The sequence below is a fragment of the Akebia trifoliata genome, chromosome 8, assembly GCF_017979445.1.
Source record: "Akebia trifoliata isolate Shusen 1 chromosome 8, ASM1797944v1, whole genome shotgun sequence".
In the NCBI taxonomy this organism is placed as follows: Eukaryota; Viridiplantae; Streptophyta; class Magnoliopsida; order Ranunculales; family Lardizabalaceae; genus Akebia; species Akebia trifoliata.
In genome coordinates, this window is record NC_141382.1 from 46,216,384 (window position 1) to 46,235,625 (window position 19,242).

The 19,242-nt window shown below is 38.6% G+C and overlaps 3 protein-coding genes and 1 non-coding gene across 4 annotated transcripts in view; 1 reads left to right on the forward strand and 3 right to left on the reverse strand.

Annotated features, from left to right (window-relative positions):
* The window catches only part of LOC147397204 (protein NRT1/ PTR FAMILY 1.2-like), a 41,793-nt gene extending 28,896 nt beyond the window's left edge, over nt 1-12,897 (reverse strand). Inside the window, exon 1 of the mRNA XM_086452734.1 lies at nt 12,890-12,897. The gene's annotated coding sequence lies outside the window, so the exon portion shown is untranslated. The remainder of the gene's footprint in view (nt 1-12,889) is intronic.
* TRNAR-ACG (transfer RNA arginine (anticodon ACG)) lies at nt 4,446-4,519 on the reverse strand. The gene has a single exon. It is a non-coding gene; the product is annotated as a tRNA-Arg (tRNA).
* On the forward strand, nt 6,385-16,089 carry LOC147397207 (protein ROLLING AND ERECT LEAF 2-like). Its single transcript, XM_086452733.1, has 4 exons — nt 6,385-7,430; nt 8,392-8,561; nt 11,579-11,802; nt 15,112-16,089. Exons 1-4 carry the CDS (start codon nt 6,464-6,466, stop codon nt 15,914-15,916), a joined length of 2,166 nt encoding a protein of 721 aa, XP_086308859.1. The 5' UTR covers nt 6,385-6,463; the 3' UTR covers nt 15,917-16,089.
* Nucleotides 16,090-16,748: 659 nt separating this feature from the next.
* LOC147397208 (putative Peroxidase 48) lies at nt 16,749-18,843 on the reverse strand. The gene is made up of 4 exons (XM_086451018.1): nt 18,490-18,843; nt 18,190-18,378; nt 17,957-18,122; nt 16,749-17,460 (listed from the first exon to the last, which is right to left on the reverse strand). Exons 1-4 carry the CDS (start codon nt 18,778-18,780, stop codon nt 17,039-17,041), a joined length of 1,068 nt encoding a protein of 355 aa, XP_086307144.1. The 5' UTR covers nt 18,781-18,843; the 3' UTR covers nt 16,749-17,038.
* Between the last annotated feature and the right edge of the window lie 399 nt (nt 18,844-19,242).

Consider the following 19,242-nt stretch of genomic DNA (forward strand, 5'->3'; position numbering starts at 1 on the left):
TCCGCTTGCTTATGAAAGTCGGAAGCTCAATGATGCTGAGAGACGCTATACCGCACAGGAGAAAGAGTTGTTAGCCGTCGTCCACTGTTTGAGAGTTTGGAGACATTATTTGTTAGGATCACAGGTTCATGTGAAGACTGATAATGTGGCTGTGAGCCATTTCCTGACTCAGAAGAAGTTGACACCGAAACAGGCTCGTTGGCAAGAATTCCTCGCAGAGTTCGACTTGGCCTTGGATTACAAGCCAGGAAAGAACAATAACGTGGCCGATGCCTTGAGTCGCAAAGCAGAGCTAGCAGCACTTCAGCGACAAGTTTCTCAGGTTACCAGCACTTTACAGCAGAGAATTCAGAATGGTTTGAACAGTGATCCCCAGGCGAAGGCCATATTGGATATGGTGCAGAAGGGGAAAGCACGCCGTTTCTGGCTTCGGGATGGGTTGTTATATACCACCAAGAGCCGCATGTTTGTTCCACGTGCGGACGGGCTAAGACGAGAACTGATGAGGGAGTGTCACGACACTCCATGGGCTGGCCATCCGGGCTGGCGCCGCACATTAGCTCTCTTGGAGCGAGGATACTACTGGCCGAACATCCGTGATGATGTGTTAGACTATGTGAGGACCTGCCTCATTTGCCAGCAAGACAAGATCGAGCGCGACAAACCTATGGGCTGCTGGAACCGCTTCCAGTCCCCCAAAGGCCTTGGGAAAGTGTTTCTATGGACTTTGTCACAGGTTTGCCGAAGGTTGCGGAGTATGGGATCCATCCTTGTGGTTGTGGACCGTTTCTCCAAATATGCTACATTTATACCGACCTCGACATATTGCTCAGCAGAAGAAACAGCGCACTTGTTCCTCAAGCATGTCATCAAGTATTGGGGTGTGCCCAAGAACATTGTCAGCGACAGAGATTCAAGATTTACGGGAGATTCTGGACCGAATTGTTCAGATTACTTGGGTCTCAGCTTGACTTTTCGACCAGTGGACATCCACAAACAGATGGGCAGACTGAAAGATTTAATGCCATGTTGGAGGAATACCTAGGCATTTTGTCACTGCCAACAAAAGGATTGGGCGAATCTACTTGATGTCGCACAGTTCTGTTTCAACCTTCAGAAGAGCTCTTCCTCCAACAAGAGTCCTTTTGAACTTATTACTGGCCAACAACCTTTAACTCCTCATACTATTGTTTCAGGATATCAGGGACAGTGTCCAAGGGCGTACAAGTTTGCTAAGTTTTGGCAGGACAACAATGAAATTGCCAGATCTTACCTTGAAAAAGCGTCAAAGCGGATGAAGAAATGGGCTGATGAACATCGTCGACCAGATCGTTTCAAAGTTGGTGACTTAGTTCTACTCAAGACAGATCAGTTGAGAAGGTTCAACCGAGTACAGCGAGCACACAGGGGTCTACTACAGCGTTATGAAGGTCCAATGCTCCTCCTCTCTCGAGTCGGCAAGGTCTCCTACAAGCTGAAGTTACCGCACTGGTTACGCAACATCCACCCTGTCTTCCATGCCAGCTGTCTCAAGCCATTCCATGCAGATCAGCAGATCCAGCACGCAGCATTCCAACACGTTCACCTTCTCGTTCAACAATCCAGCCGGAACGTGTTGTCGACCAAGTTCTCGCCGAGCGTCAAGTCAGCAGCAGTTCAAGCAAGCAGCAGCACATGGAGTACTTTGTCACTTGGAAGAACTTGCCAGAATGTGAAGCCACCTGGGAAAGAGCAGAGAACCTACAACCATTCAAGCAGAAGATTGAAGAGTTTGTCAGGGACAATGCGACGAGGACGTCTGCAGAATAGGTGGGGGAGACTGTAACGGCCATGTACTCTGACACCTAGAGTTTAGGTGTAGCTCGCCCCGGAGTCACCCGGGAGCCCCTATGTAACACTATGTAAGGCTCGTTATGAAGCCATGTCAGCCCCCGTACCAGGGCATATCTGTTAGCTTAGGGTACGTGTCAGCCCCGTGCCAGGGCATCCTTGTTAGCTTAGTGGCATTTTAGTAATAAGGGAGTATGACCGGCCTCTACTTTTGATGTTCCCTTCTGAAAATCTAGTAAAGACTTAGCATACACTTTGTAGGAAGGGTGTCAGTGCTGTCCCAATCCCCGGCCTACACCCACGTTGTTGAAGCCCTTGAAGCCCAGCTCCGTGGAAGGTCCCGCGTGTCATAGGATCATCAATTGCTTGTAACGCATCTATTTGCTTTTATACCGCGTTACACCGTGTAATCAATATTATATCAACAAAGTTGCCTTCGGGCTTTATCTCGTGTTGCCTCGTTTACTTGTTTGCTAGCTACGTGTGTGTGGTGTACGATCATTTTACAGGCTTGCAAGTAGATTTGACCCCCTTGCGCCGCACGACCCCGCTTCGAAAGAATAGGGCCGTGACACCAAGGCACCTTTATTTACAATGGTAAGAAACTAAGTTAGGAACTTAGAAGGAAACGAAGTTGAACTTTAAAAGGATCGAAACCATGACACCAGGAAATCAGTAGTCTTGTTTGTCTCTTTCTATAGATGAATGTGAATTTGACCTATTGAAAAGAACTTGAGAGCTCCATGATAGAGTTGATCATCCTCCTTGCATACCAAGACATCACTGCTTGACTTGAGATAAATTGGTCAACAAGTTTGAAATCAAAGTCCACACACAACTTGTTAACTTGTAAGGAGATAGCCAACTTCAATCCTTCTTGAATAACCCAAAGCTCATGCATTAGAACATTGTCTCCTATAATGCAGCTAGCATGAACTGTTAAAAGAGACCCTTGATCATCCCTTACAATGGCCCCTTGGCCCCCATGGAGTCCTCTAAAAGATCCATCCGTATTAAGAGTGTGCCAATTCCAAGGGGGCTTTTTTTCCACTAACATCTAATACACTCCTTGTGATAGAATGCCATATTAATCGCCTAAGAATAAAAAAATTTCCTATAATAAGGCATGTCTTCAACCTTTAACCTTAAGTAAGAGAATCTGATTTGAACATCATTGGTAGTTAATCTTTCTACCCGAGTAGCTAGCAAGTATTCATTTTGGAAGATTCTTTGATCTCTTTTTGTACATATGTGATAAAAGAATGCACAAAAATTATTTTTTTTAACCATAATGGTTGAGTTATTACTCTTCCAATTTCTTATAATCCACTCCATTTCGGAGTCTTACAAGGAAGGATCTCTAGAAGTAAGGGATCTTTTGAGAACATTGATCTAAATCTATTTGATGAAGGGACATGAGCAGAAGAGGTGGTTTCTATTTTCTTCATTTGGTCAAGTACTAGTTATTTTGTTGGTCGGCCCTCTTAGATTATGAGCTCTAACCAATCTCCATTGTGTAATTGACGAGTTTTGAAGGTTGAAGTAGTTAGGATCTTAAACTAATAGGTGAAGGTAAAAATTTCACACTAAAGGTTGAAGATAATGAGTTTTGGAGAGAAAAATCAAATAATTTTGTATAAAGATTGAAGATGAGGGTATTTAAGTTATTGTCTCTTAGAGAAAATCGAGATGACAGATATCTTAGGTGTCATGAGAACAAGACAACTTGTCCGATAGTCACCAAAAAGAATGAACATACAAGCATTAAACTATCAACTGTATGGTTAAGATGGATAAATATTCTTGATGGTAAAGAGGTGGTCCCTCAAACTACCAAAAGAACAACCCTTGTACGTCTATCCAACCCAACTCATTTGTCCCAACAAAGTCGAATAGCTTTTTCCACCAAAAAGTATAAACTACCAAACCTCCCAATAACTGGCTCGTAACCTTCTTCGTAAATAATGTTTCCGGCACCACTGATCTAGTTATAATAAGATTCGCTATAAGTATTTACCACCAATGCTTAACAATAAATACTTTGATTTTTGTGTGTGCGCACTTGTGTGAATCAACAGATCTTGCGCGAATTTGTGAATGTGATGGTATTTTGTCATTTTTATGTACAACCTCTCATATAAAACTCCGTCAACGTATCATGATTTTGAAAACATGTTATGTCAAATATTCAATGACACATCAATCTTTTTTATAAGCTCAATTGCATTGCACATAATGTTTGAGATGGAAGGAGCATTGAATGCCAATTTTTCTATCATTCTTATTTTATTATAAAAAGAAGAAGACAGTTTAGTATTTTTATCATCTACAAAATCACGAATAAGCATTTCAAGCCTTACTTTTCGTTTAAAAAAATATCCATAAACCCAGGGATTTACCATAGATAATTTAGTGGAGTTATGAAAGAAATAGAAGAGATAAGGATCATAAGGTGCTGAGTGAAGTTTGATTCCATGCAATAACCCCGTCAAAAGTAGGCTAAGTCAAAAAGTCGTATTGCTATTGAGCGTTCTACTTCATCAATAATGTAGTTTTGTACATTAAGGGTTTACCCCCAGAGGTAAAGGAAAGGTCCTTCCCTTTTGGGCCGGTTGTGGGCGAGGAGGGATTCGAACCCCCGACACCGTGGTTCGTAGCCACGTGCTCTAATCCTCTGAGCTACAGGCCCCATCCCGTCTCCACTGGATCTGTTACCGGGAGTACCCTCACAAAGGAACCTTTCCTCTCCTCAGCCATTTGAACGTAGGGCATATATTTAAATGCTCGCTTAGGTTAGCGGAGGATTTGCTAGATAGGCATTACCGAATAACACCTTTTGATAAGAGATACGAGCAAGAGGCTTCGAGAAAACTAGTTGTAGAGCTTTCTCTTTCTCCACCAAGTCTCCATACTTTTGATTAGAGTTCTCGTTCCCATTCAAAGGACCTGACAAATTCAACATCCTTCATGAAAAACAGACATGAGATAACAAATCCAGTGTTTCACTAAGATTTCAAATAGTTGTCTCGAATTCAAGTTGATTATGTTTCGCTTATTCTTTACTAAACCAATTGCTGCTCTTGGAACTGCTCATCGTGCCACTGGAATTACTGGATCAATGTTTCAATGTGTTTTAGGCTATGACTAGAAATTCGGGTCTATTTGACCTACCTTTAGGTAAGTAGGTCATTACCAATCGGTTCCAGACTAAAAAAGATTAAACGGAGTAATCCCATATCTCGGATCAAAGATGCTAACAAGGTGGGGAAGTGGGGGACTTTTCTATTGCACTTGTTTTCCTAAACAAATTTACCTTTGAGGAAAGGTTGATTCATTGGGATCAACATGAGGGTCCCAACTACATTGCATTGCTAGTATCTATGTTGTATATTTGAGTCAAGTTGACATCATTGTCCTTGCTTCTCTTATGGTACAATCTTCTTCCTCTTTAGATCAATTACATTGATTATTCTTTTTCGATAGAAGAAGAAAAAAATCAGAATTGATCAATATCTTTCTCGAAACAAACAAAAAGAAAACAACGTTTTTGCCTCTGTTTGCTGGGTTCCTTTTGCATCTCAACAAAGAGGAAAAAAAATCATATTAAAAACATTGCTAGTGATACATCGACTAAGTATTTCGCTCATCGACCTGTACATCCCACTGTCGATTAGATGATGAATCATCCATCACAGGGTCTTAAAGCACAAAAGAAGTCAACTCAGCTTACGGTGGTCGTAGATTAGTTAGTGTAATTATTATTTTTCTTAGTTTAATCCAGTGAGCGTAATACATGTGCGAGACTTTGAAAGCGAGTAGAGTTTACGTTTAGAGCCCTCTCAACCTTGATGTAGTTGACTTCTGGATTGATCCCCAACAATGGATCAGATCGCACCAACACCAATCCTTTTTATTTTAAGGTGATGATTCAATCACTTACCCAACATCCGAGAACCTATCCTAATTTTGCTATTGCTAGGCCCACTCAGCCATACCTCCAAGAAGACATAAAATTAAAAAATAAAATACAAATATTAATTATGAACATAAGAGGGACTTATACAGTTTCGGATTATCATAACAAGTCAACAAGGTCAGTAATAATCTAGTATAGAAGACTAAGGTCAAGGACATGTCATTAGTTTGAAAATGTGCGGTCTCCCAAATATTCACCAAAACTTGGATGATGTATTTATATATATATTCCGTTGAAATTCCTTAGAAACTCTTGTGCTCCAGTCTCAGCTAGACATACAGTGTCCAACGTCGCTGGCCCTTACAAAAATCTTTTTTTCCCTCTCTAAATAGTTAAAAAGATCTTTCTATTGGCGGAATCTAACGTGTCCTGCCATCGGTTTACTGACCGTTCCTGGGCCCCAACGAAGAAATGTCCAAATCTGATAGACTAATAAACATTTCATAGCGATGACCGCATATTCCTCGAGATGGGTTCCTCAAAAACTACTGAAAAATATCTCATCCGTTAGTTGTACACTAAAGTCCAACGACAGTTAACATTAGAAATTTCCTCTCAATACTTATCGGGAGGTTTCCATCAGCTTCTCAGTTAAGCAAACCAACCCCTCTCTCTCTCTCTCTCGCTGAACCAAAACCAGAGACGCCATCTCCATTTATGGGTTGCTCACAATCGAAAATCGAGAACGAAGAAGCAGTCTCAAGATGCAAAGAACGAAAACAATTCATGAAAGAAGCCGTTAGGAGCCGCAACGCCTTCGCGGCTGCTCACTCTTCGTACACTATGGCTCTCAAGAACACTGGAGCCGCTCTAAGCGACTACGGCCATGGCGAAGTTATCGATATCCGACCCACAACCCAACCTGCCCCACTTCCACCTCCACCTCCGCTCCCTCGTCCACCTCCCCCTCTCCCTGAATTCACCCCTCTCCAACGGGCCGCAACCATGCCCGAATTATCCATCCCCATACCCGAACCAAAACCCACTGACACGATCCAAGAAGAAGAAGATGATGATCTTCAACTTGAATCCGATGAAATTGATGCCCAAAGCCATGATCTTTCTCACCATCGCCGTCACCGAAGCCGTCAAAGTGGTATTGACGGCGGCGGCGGCGGAGGCGGAGGAGGAGCAATTGTAGAAGAGGCGCCGCCGCCGCCACCACTTGAGGTGGGGGAGAGCACTTTCGATTTCTTCTTTCCGAATCATCAAGACATGCCTGGATCATATTTGAACGAATCCGATGAAATTAGGGTTAATAAGGATGAGAACGATGGTGGCCGGGTGGAGAAGATATCGGAGAAATTAAATGTTGATGGTGGAATTAGGAGTGTTGGTAGTAGTAGTAGTAGTAGTAATGTGGTGGAGGAGCCTCAGATGAAGACAGAGAAGGTGATCCAGCCGGCTGCGGTGGCCAAAACACCGAAGAGGTCTAAACAGGTTGTTAGTGTGCCTGTGGAGGGTAATAAGAGAGTGGTTATAGGTGTTTCAAGTGTAAGTTTGTTGCAAATACTTAACGAACTTGATGAGTTTTTTCTCAAGGCATCGCAGAGTGCCCATGAGGTTTCGAAGTTGCTCGAGGCAAATCGATTGCATTATCACTCTAATTTTGCTGATAATCGAGGTACCTAACGCTTTGGATTGAACCCAACATTCAAATTGATTTAAAAAGAAAAAAAAATGCTTTTAGATTACAATTGCAGCTAAATAATAATTGTGGCCTTGTTTAAGTATTTCTTGCCCATCATTCTTAAGCAAGCATCTCATTTACATTGCATATGGGAAGGGTTCATAACAACAAATAAAGGATCTTCAATAACATTTGAGAACTTAAAATGGGGAAACAAATATAGTGTTTGCAATAATGTGTAATTTTAATAAAGTATTCTTGTATTAATTTTGGGTGAAATCACACATTTAGGTATTTTGATTTTATGTTTTGTTTTGTTCATGTAACCCCAAAGCTGAAAAAAACGAGAGGTTATTTGTATTCCTTGGAAACCCTTGCCCATATCACCATTCAATATTTCTTGGCCCACTATTGGCCAAACTACTTGAGCATTGGGTCTAATGGGAGTAGGATCGCTTAGCCATGATTCATAATTGGAAAAACGGGCACTGTGGAAAATACACTATTTAGGCAGAATACCGTCGCCTATTGTCACTAAGAAACTGAAAGAAACCTCTGAAACGGAATAAAGGGGGAAAGTGAGGAAAAAACACTGGTTTGGAAAATTGTGGATATGGCATTTTACAATAAAGTGAAATGTCAGGCACAAACACATTCAATGGATGTTGATTACAATCCCTAGTTAGAAAAAATATTTATGTTGAAGGTCCCATAAGAGAAAGAGGAAGACCCAAAAGAATGTGTGACGTGGGTGGAGACAGTGAAAGCAGATATGAGCTAACTGTCAATAATAGTGGCGGACAAAGTGGAATTGAGGAACATGATTTGTTTAGCCAACCCTAAATATTTGGGATTATGCTTAGGGTGTGGCTCCCATTTTGAACTGTCTTAGTAATAGAGCTCTAGTATGTGATAGTTTTTATATTGACATGTGTTATGTACTATTATTTTGCAGGACACATTGATCATTCTGCAAAGCTCATGCGTGTTATTACTTGGAATAGGTCCTTCCAAGGTTTACAAAATCCTGAAGATGTGGATGATGATGTTGATAAGAATGAAACTCTTGCCACTGTGTTGGATAAGTTGCTAGCATGGGAAAAAAAGCTTTATGATGAAGTTAAGGTGTGTCACAATTTTTTTTTGACATTTAGTTTTTCATCCATCTGTCGTCAATTTTCATTCATCTTCTTTTATTTGTTTATTATTATTATTTAATGAACTCACAACCTTGCTTAGGGGCATCGTCGAAATGAAGTGCTAGGAAATCAAGTAGTAGATCTACTAGCAACTACTGTGAAGTAAACCTCTTTTCCTATTAGGACATGTCTTTTTAAGCGTGTGATTCGAGGGCTTTTGTATTTTTCTTTACAATATTTTATATTGCTAGATTCCGACGATGGGAATTTTCATAAATTATATTTTCTTAGATGATTTAGATCAATAACTAGTCATTCATTGTCTATCGCAAATTTTATTTTCAATAAAAAAGCTGTCTTGTATAAGAAACAAATAATTGTCCTTTTTTAAGGTGAAGCTCTTTTTTTTTTTTTCTTTTTCTTTCCCTTGCCTTATATTGGGAGGTTTCTTCGGCTTCCTTTCCTTTTTGATAGATAAATTTACTTTTTCTATCCAAAAAAAAAAAAAAAAATTCCCCTACTTCTCTTTTGTAAATTGTTTGAAAGATGAGAAAACTACCACGTCATATTTAGAAAATTTTCAACTTTTCTGATTTGCTCTTCATTTCTAGACAAACTTTAATTTTCCAAGTTGCTTATAGGCTTCTCTGGATACTGAGTTTGCATTTTGCTGATGGTGCATGGTACAAGGTTTAATAATCCATCCAAATGCTTAGATTCTCAAAATGCAGTTGACCTGTAGTGCCAAAAATACTTGAGGTCAACCAAAATGAACCTAACCTATCTAGCAGATGGATTCCTAGACCACAATAATCTTGATGGATGGATTTCTTATTCAACATCGACAATTTTTGTAAAACTCGCAGGTCACCAACTTAGAGAATTTTGCTGCAAAGATAAAACTTTAGAAATGTGCACTGATATTACTGGAAATTAGTAAAAGTGTGATAAATATACCTAACATATTATATGAGAATGAGCAACCTTATGGAGTTTCATAAACAGTACGAATACCATCCTGTTGACGGAAATCTAAAAGGAAAGAAATTGCAATTAGTTTTTAAAGCTAATAAAATTCATCATCATCATCACATCAATGCATTATCCCAAAGATATGGGGTTGGCTTTAAAGCTAATAAAATTAATAAATAAAACAATAACATAATTTATCTTCATTTTCACACATGTGAGGGTGTAAAGAAAGGAAATTGGGGTTTTTGGCTTAGCAAGAAAGGAAGAAACATGAAATTACAAAGCAACAGTTTTTGCCAATGAAAAGTTTCAAAGGTGCTACCAGTGATGGGGGTCTTCTTAAATACTTCTTAGTTGTTTTTGGGCGAACTTGACTTCACCAGGTCATAAATCATTAAAATAAGTAAAAAAATTCTACTATTTAACAGTTTTAACACCATGTTTACAAAAGCAACATGAGCAACCCACAACATTATTCAATTATATACTTGATTGTTTTTTTTTTACTTTTATTTTTGGTTAGTTGTCTCTTGAAGAGTTTTTGTCACTAATTTTCTCATAATTTCGGTTTCCACTCCTTGTTTGTACAACCGAAGGAACTACAATTTCTCTGCTTGCATATTTCCCTTGCTTATCTCTCTTGCATCAATATTTCCTCAGCTTAGCCACTCGTCATTCCTTTCTTGGTTGAACTTTCATAACTATTGTGCCTTTGTAGTGGCAGGCAGAGAGCCATGGGATTGTTAGTACATTTGCAGGTGTTACTCATTAATTATTAGTCAAGTCATGGTTTCTCAGTAAAGGGGTACCATATCTTCTTATGACACGATCTACGCCGTTATAATTTTGGGATGCCAACACCATGTTTATCCCTGATGGTGAAGTAGGATAAAAAGATTGTTTACTGGTACTGGCTGTTTATGTGCATGTGGTTTTTGACATTCAACTTGTATGGTCTTATCTCCGATTCTCCTATGTTGTATTTGTACCCCCCCCCCCTTTTTCTCTTTTTCTTTTTTCTTAGTTAGGGCCTGTTTAAAACCCCAAAATTTGGCCAGCCAAGACAAGTTCAATTTCATCTTTTTGGTGCTTGATAGCTTTGAGGGACCTGCTTTTTGCACATTTGGCTCTCAAAACCAGTTATCTGCTTGCTTTCGAAAAGCTGCTGCAACATCTCTTCAATCTGTTCTTGCTGTCCACACTCAAAATCCCATGTCATCTTCACCACTGCTCTTCTACCTTTCCTTTTTCACCTCTTCAATTTCCTACTCTGGTTCTTTGAGCTTTCAGTGATAGATAAAAGCAAATCCTTGGGTTATGGCTCATTTGATCTTGTTAAAGACTACAATAAGATTATTCACTTGAATCTGTGAATTTTTTTCAAAGGTTTCTATGTATGTTTCCTGATTTTTTATCGAATGGGGTGTGGAAGATTGTGGACATGCCCCTCCCTCCTCTTTTCAAACAAGCAGAGAAGATACATTCCATGGAGTCTAAATCCGGTCTGAATCATTTAGTATTAGGAGATGATAAACAAGAAAGCTCAGTTGACTTTTTTTTTTGTGGTTTCTCTCACTATCTGATCTTCTGAATCTTGGTTTTAATTTTTGGAGATTTTGGTGTGATTTTTGGAATTGGTTGGGGGAATTTCAGGAGGCGCTTTGGCAGGGGCTCAAAACTTTGCAGTAACACAGTGAGAATGATAAGCAAGTTTGGGCTGTCCTCATACAGAGATCATCGGAACTTTGGTTTACAGTATTTATGACAACATACCACTTAGTTGAAAACCATTTATCCTAAAATTGACAATACTTATATATGGGACTGGTTAAAGATGGAAAATTATCTACGCTAATCCTAGCCATGTTTGGGTCCAAGACTTTTTAGGACCTGAATTCCAAAGCTTTGCAAACAGGCCCTTAGAGACACAATATAACCTAAATTGACATAAAAGTGCCAATCTTGTATATGATCGTGCTATTGAGTTGCGATACATCTAAATCTTACCATAGTTTTCATTATGCTGAACAGGCAGGCGAGCTTATGAAATTCGAGTATCAAAGAAGGCTTGGTTTGCTGAATAAACAAAAGGATCGTGGCACTAATCCTGAAGCCTTGGAGAAAACAAAAGCAGCGGTTAATCATTTGCACACGAGATACATAGTTGACATGCAGTCTATGGATTCAACTGTCTCAGAAATAAATCAATTACGTGATGATAAGTTGTACCCAAAACTTCTTGACCTTGTTAACGGGTAAGTTTCTGAAATGCTAAGCATGTTATGTTTCTGTTTCTGGACTCTTGGACCGTTTTTCTGCTGCTGCTGCAATCTTTCTTTGATGAACCTTCGCTTAGTTTCTTCATGTTTTGGCATTTTTTATGCATTAAATGTGTGCTTAGTGCTTACCTTTCCATTTCTATTGCATTATCCCAAGGAGCCAACTTTATTTACACTTACTTGAACATCTAGATCACATGTCATTTGATCAATTTTTATTTTTGATAAGTCGTATCATTTTATCATTTGCATTCATGTGCCTTCAATTACCTTCTTGTCCATCTCATTACAGAGAGCTGACTTCTTCCTGAACACATACTAGATTGCATGCTTGTGGTTGCAAATTTGTTTTAACTTTCTTTCCTTTGTACTGCTTTTGATGGGTTGATCTAAAGTTCCCTAAAAACACATCCACTTGGACCTAATTATTATTTTCCGTAGAAACATGGTTTTAATGTTTGGTACCTGGATCATGGAAACCTGTGTCGGCAGGAAATGACCATGGGCATGTGTTGGATATTGTTTGGCTGTACCTCAATATTCCATTCTAAAATGAGAATTGCCACCTTAGTTAAGTTGGTAAGACGTGTGGAGTGTTAATCTCACTTCCTAGGTTCAAGCCTCCTCAAACCCAACTTCACTTGCTAACCACCAACTCTTTACCTGCCAACAAAAATATTAAAAATATTCCATACTAAAATAATATTTAACGAAGTATGCAACTATTTTTAAAATTTGGTGAAAATATTATTAATATTAAAGTAGTGTTACAACTCTTAGTTTCATTATCCTAAAATTTATTTAGATTACCTGATACCTTGATCTGATCAGTTAGGATTTGTACTCCTGTAGAGCCAATTTGCTGAAAATCAAGGTTTGTTCTCTCGGTAGACGATTGGGGCATAGTTTTAAAACTCGCCAAGTCACCTCGACTCAATTGAATTTTGAGTCTTGGTACTAAGACTCGTTTAGGACGATCCTGGCAAGTCAACTCAGTAACTTGGCCGAATCAATGACAATGTACAAGATGGGTTTATTTCGGTCAAATTTATTCGACTGTGCATCTCTTTCAGAACTTGGGTCTCTCTAATGTTTATTACATTTAACCCTAGAGGGGAAATATAGATTGTATAAGAAGAAGAGAGAAGTTAGGGAGGTCGGAGGATACTATTTGCAAACAAAATATCTGAGGAAATTAAACATCACCATATTATACTAGGCTTCCCCCCTCCCTTTCTCTCTCTCTCTCTTCCCAACGTACATGTATCAAAAGAGCTTACTTGTAATTTAAAATATCGAGTAAAGTTTATGAAGATTACATAGTAAAAAAGGATACTTTTGTAATTTTGAAAAGTAAGCAAGGTGATTATTAGTCGTGGGTTGCAATTTTCTTGGTTTTTTTACCAAAATGACCCTGATTATATTAAATTTGAATATAAAAGTGGGGGGATTTATGAGACCACTCAAATTTTGTGTGTTGAACCACCTCTACTCCGCCTTCTCTCATTATAATAGTAAAGATGTATGTTAGTGTGTGTGTGTGCATTCGTTTGTTTTGTCCCCCTTCACTTTCATAAAAAATGATGTCCAATTGCTCTGTTTTTTTTTTCTAATTTTAAAGTATTTTTAACCTATTGTAGTATTTCTATTTATTTATATTGATTTTTGTCAGAGTTGACTTGTGAGTCATATGAAACGATGGACATTCGAGTTGAGTTTTAAAACGATGGATTGGAGAGGAGATCTGAATGGGTGCTTTGGGCTTGGCCCTTTAGAAGGTGATGTGATTTAATGGTAAATGGGAGGATAATCTTTCCATGGCAGATCTGGCATCTGCAGATGAGGGATTTTCCTACGGTTGTATTCAATGGAAAAACACTTAGCATTCCAGCACTTCAGCAATTGTGGGATCCCTTGGATCTCCTCACTTATTTCTTGTTTCCTTTTACTTTCTTTTAACGATAGAAACCTTAATCCAATATTCTGCTCTAGGGTCACATGTTGAGATCCTTATATACCTCTGGCTTTAGGGTTATGCTAGTTGGTTGGCATCCAAAGATTCAAGCTTCTTGTGTCCAGGATTGTTCTGTGTAGTTGTAAGTGTGCACATTGTTCAAAGTTTTTGCTGTTTCAGAATATGTCAATGGAACATCCCTGTTCCAGCTGAGACAAGAATGAATCATTCGATCCCTGGAACATTCAATGTTTAAGAATGTCATGGTCAAGACCGTTTTGATTTTCTCCCTACCAAAGCATTGCATCAAACCGAGATTTTAAACCTTGATAGTGCATGTTTCTTGGTTGGCATATCAAATCTGCCTCCTCTCCAGTCATTGAGTACAAGGGCAAATTTGTTTGCATAACTTCACATAATGGGCTGTTTGACTCGCAAAAGACGTGAAGCATAAGCTTCTCTGTTCAAGTAAACCTTAAGAGGAAAACCCAAACACATCCAAGCATATGTAGCAACTGGGAAGCAAGTTGCTGATATTAAGATTCTGCCAAGGCGTAAAAGCATTGTTACAGCTGAGGATGTCTGGTTATTTCAACATGCCTATTCTGTATCGACATATTATGATAAGCTGAAGTGGCATTAGAGTTCATCTAGCATCTTAGGGTTAGGGTTTCCCTCTGTTATCAGTTTCTTTTGATTTTCTTGGTCTCCTTTTGACTAATGTTTGATCTTAGGGTTAGGGTTTGTGATTTTAGAAACGAGTCAGGAGTTCATGATGACAACTCCAAAAATTCAATCTCAACAGACCGGAATGCAGGTTTTTTCTCTTTGATCTTCAATGTTTGATATTTTAGGGTTTTTTTTTTTTGTCGATAAAAAGCTCCCTCTTCTGAAATAAAAGTTTGAGCACACGATCACTGGCAGAATCAAACCTAATATTCAAGCGCCATCACTGAGTAATATGTTTTCCCCTTCTTCTCAAATCTTTTTTCTCCCTTTTAATTCTTCAATTTCCTATTGTAGTATTAGTTCCATTAAATGTTTTGCCTACAAAAAGGGTAAAAAGAAGAAGTTATATTTGTAACAAATGTTTGTTTAGAAATTATTTTCACATTCAGAATTCCATTTCAGGGCATGACATTAAAACTAAAGAAAGATCCATAGCTTTACAATATAAACTTACTGGATGGTATAAGGCTTTTTGTTGTTGTTGTAAAGATTATCATCTCTAGTGGGGGATATCCCAAGTTTGGTTATATGCTTGTATAGCTTCAAAAGTGTGGAATATACTCTGCTGCTCATAACTCTAAAATAATTGTTTGAAACCACAGGATGGCCAAAATGTGGGAAGCCATGAATATGCAACACAACAACAAGCTGAAGATCGTCGAACACCTCAAAGCCCTTGATACCTCCCAATCCCCAAAGGAAACATCCGAGGAACACCACAAGCGTACAATCCAGTTGTGGACTGTTGTTAAAGATTGGCATTCTCATTTCGAGAACCTCTTGAAGTATAAAAAACAGTACGTAAAAGTTCTCAACAACTGGTTGAAACAGAACTTGGTCCCCATCGAGAGCAACTTGAAGGAGAAAGTATCATCTCCACCAAGGATTCCTAGGCCACCAATTCAGCCCCTCCTCCTCACCTGGAATGATTATCTCGAGAAGCTTCCTGATGATTTGGCTAGGAATGCCATATTCAGTTTTGCTGCCATCATGGACGCTATAAAGCAGAATCAGCAGGAAGAATTGGAACAGAAGATGATATGTGAGGATCTCAGCAATGAGTTAAGACGCAAGACCCGGGCATTTGAGGACTGGCATAAGAAGTACTTGCAACGCAGGACCCAATCTGGTGATGTGGATCCAGAGAGGTCCGAAGACCCAAATCACAAGGATCCAGTTGCCGAGAAGAAGTTTGTGATTGAGAGCTTGAAGATTAGGTTGGAAGAGGAGGCGAAACTCCACCAGAAGCTATGCACGCAAGTGAGGGAGAAATCATTGGGGAGTCTTAAAACTCACTTACCCGAGCTCTTCCGAGCATTGTCGGAATTTTCTTTTGCTTGTTCAGAAATGTACAAGAAATTGCAGTCCGTTGCGCAGCCAGATAACGTGGCCGGAAGTCTGTCTTGAGTGTATGTTTTTTTTATAAATAAATTCTATGTTTTACTGTAACATGTCATTCTTGTGGTTCTTGTTTGTGATGGTATAAATAAATTATTATTGTACAAACATTGATGTATATGAAAAAAAATGGTTGTTTTAATCATCCATTTATCTTTTTAATAAATTTGTTATCGTTTCTAGGTATTGTTGCACATGCGATAATTGTTAAGAGAGTTTTTTTAAAAAAAATTATTGAAATTTAAATATAAAAGAGACGAAAAGTTAATTATTACCGATCATACCAAGCATGACTTGAAAAGCGGATCGTTATAACAGCGAGGTCAGGAGCATCACTGCTATTACTGAAATTTCCTCGGCGTTAACAATCGGATTGTTTAGTCATGAAACGAGGTGTTCGGTTGGTCAATGCCTCGATGTGTAGGTATCACATGCACAGATAATTTAAATAATTAATATATATTATATTAATAATTAATCATAGAATATTAAAAAGTCAGGATAGTCACCACATATTTTTGGGTTTCAACTTTTATTTTGCTGCATTAATAATAATACAAAATATTAATATTTTCTATTTTAGGAAGAAAAAAAATATTTCATAAAATAATATTTAAATTTATTTTAACAATATAACTAAATACTATTTTTTTCAATGATAACTTTCTCTGCATAATATTACAATCTACAAAAATTATTTGTGAAGCAAATCAATTCAAGAAGTTACTTAGCATATACTATAATTTATATTTGAATTTAAATACTATAATGTGGATTTTTATTGCTAAAAAAATTAACAGAAAATTCACACCTTTTGGATATTTCTTCCTTGTGCCTCAGGACATTTTTAACCTCGATATGAGGCGTTTCTCGAGATGTAATCCTCACACGCCTTTAAAAATGGTAAACAACAATGGATGGATTGGATCCGTATCATGGGTTGAATCTATTATCAATTTTTTAGACAAATCACTACCATTCAAATCAACAAATAAACTAATCCAAAAAAAAAAATTGAATAGATGCTCAACAGCTAAAATCCAGCTAACAGAAGATACATGCAAATCAAGAGCAGAAAACCACTACCATGGGTGGCATTGATAGGAAACCCAACCCTCTAATTGTTTCATCTTAGGCAACCTTGGAGCAATTGAGTCGGATCTGACCCAATTGTCCGGTCAGGACTCGGAGCGTCGACAGCTTCATCATCACCTGGGAGAAGTCCCGGCGGAACAAGGAGCCATCCGATGCGTAGGCTTGGACCCAACTTGCAGTTCCTTCGCCGTTCATCAACTGCTGATCTGCGTGAAGGATCCCTCTCCCTTGCATCAGACTACGGTAGTAATGTCCACCAAATCCCGTCCCATCGTAGTCCATGTCCATGCTTTGCCCCTCTGAATGTCTCGAGCCTGTTCTTCTGCTGTTATTACATCTCGATCTCATGTGGTTGAGGAATCCAGGTTCGAGAGATGGGTCTGGTTCACCACTCCCTGCAAAGTTGTAAAGGCGGTTCTGGATGAATCGACAGTGAATTATTCCTATACTGTGAGCACCTGATTTCAATCAAACAACACCCATTTTTAGTCCCCAAAATGAAGAACAATAGATTTCTATGGGGAGAACAAAACAAGATTAATAACCTTGAAAATTTAAGAACAAATGATATTTAACCAAGAACCATAGTTCAATCAAACACCCATTTTTAGCCCAGAAACAAGAATAATGAAATGAAATATCCTGAACAGACTAATTCATGAACAAAATGAAATTTCTGAATCCCAAAATTGAGAACAATGATTTCTATAGAAAGACAAAAAAAAAGATCGATAATGTTGAAAATTCAAGAACAGAAGATAACTTAATCCAGTGTGGAGAACAGAGTTTAATTGAGCTAGAACCATAATTTAATCAAACACCCATTTTAGGACCGAAAACCACAAGAATCATCCAAACAAAAGAAAAGAGCACATAATCAAAAACCCATTTCAATCCAACATACATAAAGGAGATTTCTTCACTCAAAAAAGATTAGACCATTAAAATAATTACCTAATAGGCCGACGGTATCTCTTTCAGTGAATCCCCTACTAGCGAAAGATGTAAGGGTTTTTGAGAGATCATCATGAGGCGAAGGAAGCTCATAGGAAGCGATCTCAGGGAACGATACAATACTGTCTCGCCTTCCAGTATAAAGAGGGTAGAAAGGACCACCAACCTATTATTTCCAACAATTATAAAAAATTCCAAGAAATCAAAAACCCATCAAGAAACTCAAGAATTACCAAAACAATTGCTTCTCTAGCTGCAAGAACAAGAATATCGGTACATGAAACTGTTCCAGGACAGACTTCTTCAATCTTCGATTTGATTGTTTCAATTATATCAAAACCCTTTAAAGTTTCATTTGGTGGAACATCTTTTTCAACCTGAACACCATTAATGGCGTCAAGAAGAACCGATGCATCACATCCCTGCAACAAACCCAATTTAAAACAACAAACCCAAATCAAAATCTGAAAGAATTAACAAGAACCCATAACCAAAAAATCCAAAAAAAAAAAAAAAAGAACAAGATTGATTACCTGAACGAAGCAATCATGGAAGAGTAAGCGTAAGAGGATAGGAGCCACATTGGGTTGGACTTTGTGAGAGTGTTGGATCATTAATCGAACAATTTGCTCGGCTTGAGGGCAGGAATCCCGATAGAAGTCATATTCGAGTGTGGATGATGGATCGATTAGTGTGATCTTCGAAGATGAAACTGAGGAATCAGAGGCAAAATCCTTCTTGGGTTGGCCTTCAAGGTTGCCAAGAGAGACAATTACAGAGACTGTAACCAACAAAACACTCCATTTCCTTGCAATCTCCCACATTTTTCTTCTCTTTCTTGTAAATTTGAAAACTGAGCTACAGAGCCGAAAAAGAACGATAAGGGTAGAAATGGTAAAATAGTTGTATTTCAAGCTCAGAAAAGCCGGAGATAGATAAGTAAATTACGTAAATGCCCTTTTAACTGAAATAACTAACTTAAAAACGACGACAGTCAACCGAGGAGATTTTTTACCCTTCTTTGATTCCGTGCTTTAAGTTCTACTGTAATAGGGTGCTGCCTTATAAATGTAACGGATGTAGGACCTCAGATGCATGCACGCGGTCATGGTACGCGATTGGATACGCGGCTGACGTTGCAAGGGCACGGATCCATAGACTGATTTCATCGGGATACGTGGTAGAAGATGTGCGGTTGTGTGGGCCCTACCACTTTATGCTAGCTTTTTAAGTTTTCTTAGTAGCCATTTGTGACCGTACAAATCCTACCCTATCTTCAATGATTC